General features: G+C 44.2%; 1 protein-coding gene across 1 annotated transcript in view; it reads left to right on the top strand.

Annotated features, from left to right (window-relative positions):
- The window catches only part of FBXO42 (F-box protein 42), a 92,858-nt gene that overhangs the window by 81,161 nt on the left and 5,863 nt on the right, over positions 1-5,834 (top strand). Inside the window, exons 5-6 of the mRNA XM_017505270.2 lie at positions 3,971-4,124; positions 4,933-5,043. Of these exons, the coding sequence (XP_017360759.1) occupies positions 3,971-4,124; positions 4,933-5,043 (265 nt within the window). The remainder of the gene's footprint in view (positions 1-3,970; positions 4,125-4,932; positions 5,044-5,834) is intronic.

The following is a 5,834-nucleotide window of genomic DNA, read 5'->3' as shown; positions in this document are numbered from 1 at the left end:
GAGGCTGAGGCAGGAGAATCGCTTGAACCTGGGAGGCGGAGGTTACAGTGAGCCAGGATCACGCCACTGTACTCCAGTCTGACGACAGAGCAAGACTCCATCTCAAAGAAAAAAGAAAAGAAATGTCCTACGTCTGTGCTCTTCAGTTTGGTAACCACTGGCAACATGTGGCTAATGGTGACTGTGTTGGACAGTACAGATCTAAAGTGCCGTCTTTCCTCTAGTTTCATTATATATGATATGTTTTACCAACACTTTTTCAAATTCTATGATATTTTTCCCCTTAAAAGATACATATTCTTTCTTTCTTTTTTTTGTTATTTTTTCTTTGAGACGGAGTCTTGCTGTTTCACTCAGGCCGGAGTGCAGTGGCGCAGTCTCAGCTCACTGCAACTCTGACTCCCAGTTTCAGAGAGTTCTCGTGCCTCAGCCTCCCAAGTAGCTGGAAATTACAGGTGTGGGCTCCTACGCCTCACTAATTTTTGTAGTTTTAGTAGAGACGGTATTTCACACCATGTTGGCCAGGCTGGTCTCAAACTCCGGACCTTAAGTGATCTGCCCCCCTCGGCCTTCCAAAGTGCTGGGATTACAGGTGTGAGCCACTGTGCCCGGCAAGAGGTATATATTCTTACATTGCATTTATAATTTCTTTAAGCCCTGTATCTCAAATCCAAATCCACATTCTAGTCTAGAAAGTTTCCATTACTACTTTGCTGAAGGCTGTGATATATTTTGTTTTTTCTTTTTTCTGTTTCACAGTACTGATAATTTCCAAGTTAGAGGCAAGAACTTGGAAGCTTTGTCTGGCATTTCACAAATTAAATAATTTTAGAGCAACAGTTGTGTTTTAACTAGACTAGTATATTACTTAGGTTTTCTAATTGGGATAGAAGATAAATCCCCTAGGGGAGGTAAAAGTTTTTGACCAGGAACAATAAGGCTAGATGAAGGACAACAGCCTCTTTAGTCACTATTCTTGTGGGATCTGAGGGTAAAGAAGACCTCAGCCAGTGTCTCAGCACTTCAGATTGATGTGATAACTGTTGCCAGGGAAGATTTCTGGCTGGGTGAGGTAAATAATGCCTGTAATCCCAGCGCTTTGGAAGGCTGAGATAGAGGATCGCTTGAGGCCAAGAGTTTGAGAACAGCTTAAGCAACATAGCAAGACCCCGTCTCTACAGAAAATTGTTTAAATTAGTTGGATATGGTATTATGTGCCTGTGGTCTCTGCTGTTCGAGAAGCTGAGGTGAGAGGATTGCTTCAGCCTGGGGAAGTCAAGGCTGCAGTAAGCCATGATTGTATCACTGCACTCTAGCCTGGGCGACAAAGCTAGACCCTGTCTGAAAATAAAGAAAGAAGGGGAGGGAAGGAGAGAAGGAAAGGAGGGAGGGAGGCAGGGAGGCAGGCTTATTTCTATGGTCAGATCCTGTGGTCTGGGATTAGTGTCGGTTTTATTTATTTTATTTTTATTTATTTATTTTTTTTGAGATGGAGTTTCACTCTTTGTTGCCCAGGCTGGAGTGCAATGGCGCGTTCTTGGCTCACTGCAACCTCTGCCTCCTGGGTTCAAGTGATTCTCCTGCCTCAGCTTCCCTAGTAACTGAGGTTACAGGCATGCGTCACCATGCCCGGCTAAATTTTTGTATTGTTACTAGAGACAGGGTTTCTCCATTTTGGTCAGGCTGGTCTCGAACTCCCGACCTCAGGTGATCCACCCACCTCAGCCTCCCAAAGTGCTGGGATTACAGGCGTGAGTCACCATGCCCAGCCTAGTGTAGGTTTTATTAGGAAAGTATTCAAAGTAGCTGACATGGACAAGCACAGTGGCTCACATCTGTAATCTCAACACTTGGAAGGCCAAGGCGGCAGGATTGCTTGAACCCAGGAGTTTGAGACCAGCCTGGGCAACATAAGGAGACTCCATCGCTACAAAAAAATTAAAAAATTAGTAGGGTGTGGTGGTGCTTGCCTATAGTCCTGGCTATTTGGGAAGTTAAGGTGGGAGGATCCCTTGAGCCCAGGAGGCCAAGGCTGCAGTGAGCCATGATTGTGCCACTGCACTCCAGCCTGGGTAACAGCAAGACCCTACCTCAAAAAAAAAAAAAAAAAAAAAAAAAGAAAAAGAAAAGAAAAATAGTTGATGCCACTTGGTGTTCTTAGATGCTCACTCTGTAACCTTGAGAACTGGTGCCTTCTCAGTAAATCATATTGTTCCCGTAAGTTAGATCACAAGAAAGACAGTTCTCTGCTCTACCTTCTCAACCTGGAGACTTTGTAAATGACACCAATAAAGCAATTTGAGCAGGGCTTTTCAAACAGTGTTCCCATAACCTGTTACTGAAAGGGGAAGCAAAGCTCTCCACCTAGATTGGAGCACCTCAACTGCTGTCAGGTTAATGTAGTATTGGGATTCCTTCTGTTTGAGATATCCTTTGAAAATGAATCTTGCAGCTTTATTTATTTATTTTTTGAGACAGAGTCTCACTTTGTCGCCAGGCGCCAGGCTGGCGTACAGTGGCGCAGTCTTGGCTCACTGCAATCTCTGCCTCCTGGGTTCAAGCAATTCTCCTGCCTTAGCCTCCCGAGGAGCTGGGACTACAGGCGCCCAGCTAACTTTTGTATTTTTTAGTAGAGATGGGGTTTCACCATGTTGGCCAGGATAGTCTCAATTTCTTGACCTTGTGATCCCCCTACCTCGGCCTCCCAAAGTGCTGGGATTTACAGGCGTGAGCCACCGCTCCCGGCCCCTGCAGCTTTAACCAAAAAGAAAAAAAAAGATTCAAAAAAAGTATTCTTGGCCGGGTGCTGTGGCTGACGCCTGTAATCCCAACACAAACTTTAGAAGGCCAAGGTAGGTGGATCATCTGAGGTCAGGAGTTTGAGACCAGCCTGACCAATATGGTGAAACCCTGTCTCAACTAAAAATACAAAAATTAGCTGGGCATGATGGCAGGTGCCTGTAATCCCAGCTACTCAGGAGGCTGAGGTGGAAGAATCACTTGAACCCAGGAGGTGGTTGAGGTTGCAGTGAGCTGAGATTGTGTAATTGCACTCCAAGTGAGACTCCATCTCCAAAAAAAAAAGTATTCTGGTATTTACTGACGTGGATGTTGGGACAAGTTACTTTGGTCTTGAGTAAACTAAAGGTGACATGTAGAGTGAGGGATGGGGAGAAATAGCAGTTGTAGATTGTGGAAAAATTATGCTCCTGTTATTCCCAAAGTTTTCCAGCATAAGCCAAGCTTTGTTTTTTTCAGAATTTAGTCAGTATAGGCCAGAGGTCCAGCCTAGACAGTATTTGGTGTAAGGCTCATGGTTTCATTGGAATTCCTTCACACCAAGCCTTGAAAGTCTGCCCCATTTGTGCTAGGCTGAGGCCCTCTGGTTATGTGAAGCACATAGCTAGGGGCCTAGAGGTCCCTATGTTAACATTTGACTCACAGGACAAATCAGAATTGCATTCTGCCTCCTTTTTTACTTGTGTTCTGTAACAAGTTATTTTTAAGTTGCATCCAGACATCCAGTCTCTCTATATATTTCTCTGTGAATCCTCTACATTTTTTTTCTTTGTGACCTGTTGTAAAAGGGATGGGAAGGAGTGCTCATTTATTGAGCACTTACTATGTGCCAAGCATTGTGTTAGGTGCTTTAAATATACTATTTAATACTCAAAACTGCCTTATGAGATAGGTACTCTCATCCCTAATTTTAGGTGAGCAAATTATAAACATGAGAGAGGCTAAGTAACTTTCCTCTCAGATTTCTCTGTGTTAATAATAAAAGAGGTGTGAATTAGTGATGATTTTCTCTCTGACTCTCAAACCCAGTTTTCTTTTCACCTTTCCCCTGTACTTTCTAGTATTGCTTCCCCTTTTGTTACTCTTTCAGGGAAAGGTGATCTATGGAAAGCCTAACTACGGATTGTTGTGAGATCCTGAACCCTAACCATGGTGTTACTGACTTTTCCAGGCTCCTATCCTTCCCCCAAAGCTGGAGCAACTCTGGTCGTGTACAAGGACTTGCTAGTGCTGTTTGGTGGCTGGACGCGGCCAAGCCCTTATCCCCTACATCAGCCAGAGAGATTCTTTGATGAAATACATACTTATTCCCCCTCTAAAAACTGGTAAGTAACAGATAAACTCTTTAAATCTGGAAGAAAAGGCCTTAAATCAGTGGATTCTCGGTTTTTTTGTGTCAAGAGTCCTTTCGAGAATTAGATGGAAAGCTGTGAACTCTGTTCCCAGGAGAGGAAAAATGTACATATACACAGATTTTACCAACAGTTTTAGAGAGTTTATAGGAATCCTAGAACCCTGCATTTAGAGCCCTTATTCTAAGGAGAAAAAATAGAAGAGATTTATTCCTCTTCCAAGAAAAATGAACAAGCCAGTTGAAGAACAGCGAGCTCTTCAGCTTTGGCTGCTAACACTCCAGGAGTGCTGTAGATCCAGATGGTTTCTTACTCCTGACTGTGTCTCCAAGACAATTCCTGTGTCTGAATTGTTTTTCAAACGTATATGTTTTAATGACAGCAGCTGCTGTTTCTTGTAATGGAATACTTAGTACATGGTGCTCGTTAGCTGTTACTGATCAGGACCATAGACAGGTAGCAGGTAGCAAGTGGTGCTCTGTCAGCAAACCAGGCCAAAGCAGCCAAGAAGCCATGACCCTGTCCCTTGTCATCGTCTTCTCATCTCTCTCCCTCCAGACCATTTACATTCCGAGTTTGAAACTGAAGATAACTTTAAGCAAACTTTTGCCAAGTTTGTAGGAAAGGCATAAATACCTTATACCATTTATTAGCCCAGCAAATCTCTGCTGAAGGTGATAGGATTATCACTTTACATGGATGCCTACTTACTGTTTTTCACCTCAAACACATAAAGTGTGTGGTGCTGACTTCTTGGCTTCCTCCTGTCTTTTTACATTAGGTGGAACTGCATTGTGACAACCCATGGGCCACCTCCCATGGCTGGCCACTCCTCCTGTGTGATAGATGATAAAATGATTGTCTTTGGTGGCTCTTTAGGATCCCGGCAAATGTAAGTACATTTGGTTTGTTCCATATGAGCCCAAAGGTAAATACTGCTGGGAATAACAGGTTAAAAATGTGAATTAGGGGCCAGGCAGGGTGGCTACACCTGTAATCCCAGCCCTTTGGGAGGCCAAGGTGGGTGGATCACCCGAGGTCAGCAGTTCCAGACCAGCTTGATGAACATGGCAAAACTCCATCTCTACTAGAAATACAAAATTTAGCAGGGCGTGGTGGTGCACGCCTGTAGTCCCAGTTAGGAGGCTAAGCCAGAAGAATTGCTTGAACCTGGGAGGTGGCAGTTACAGTGAGCCAAGATCTTGACATTGCACTCTAGCCGGGGCAACAGATCAAGACCCGTCTCAAGAAAAAAAAACAAAAGTGAGTTAGGGTCAGTATTCCTGAGCATGGCTCTAATTAATCCAGTTAGTTACCTCATCCTAGCATTCTGTTCTTTGATCCCTTAATCACAGACCAATAAGTTAGGAAATTTGATCTATAAAATCATAGTTGTGGCTGTCCACGGTAGCTCATGTCTGTAATCCCAGCACTTTGGGAGGCTGAAGCAGGCAGGTCACAAGATCAGGAGTTCGAGACCAGCCTGGTCAGCATGGTGAAACCTCGTCTCTACTAAAAATACAAAAAATTAGCCGGGCATGGTGGTGCATGCCTGTAAACCCAGCTATCTGGGAGGCTGAGGCAGGAGAATTGCTCAAACCCAGGAAGCAGAGGTTGCAGTGAGCCGAGATCACACCACTGCACTCCAGCCTAGATGACAGAGTAAGACTCTGTCTCAAAAAA

The sequence above is a fragment of the Cebus imitator genome, unplaced genomic scaffold (genome assembly GCF_001604975.1).
Source record: "Cebus imitator isolate Cc_AM_T3 unplaced genomic scaffold, Cebus_imitator-1.0 Scaffold15, whole genome shotgun sequence".
NCBI lineage: Eukaryota > Metazoa > Chordata > Mammalia > Primates > Cebidae > Cebus > Cebus imitator.
This window is presented reverse-complemented; position numbering and strand designations above follow the sequence as displayed.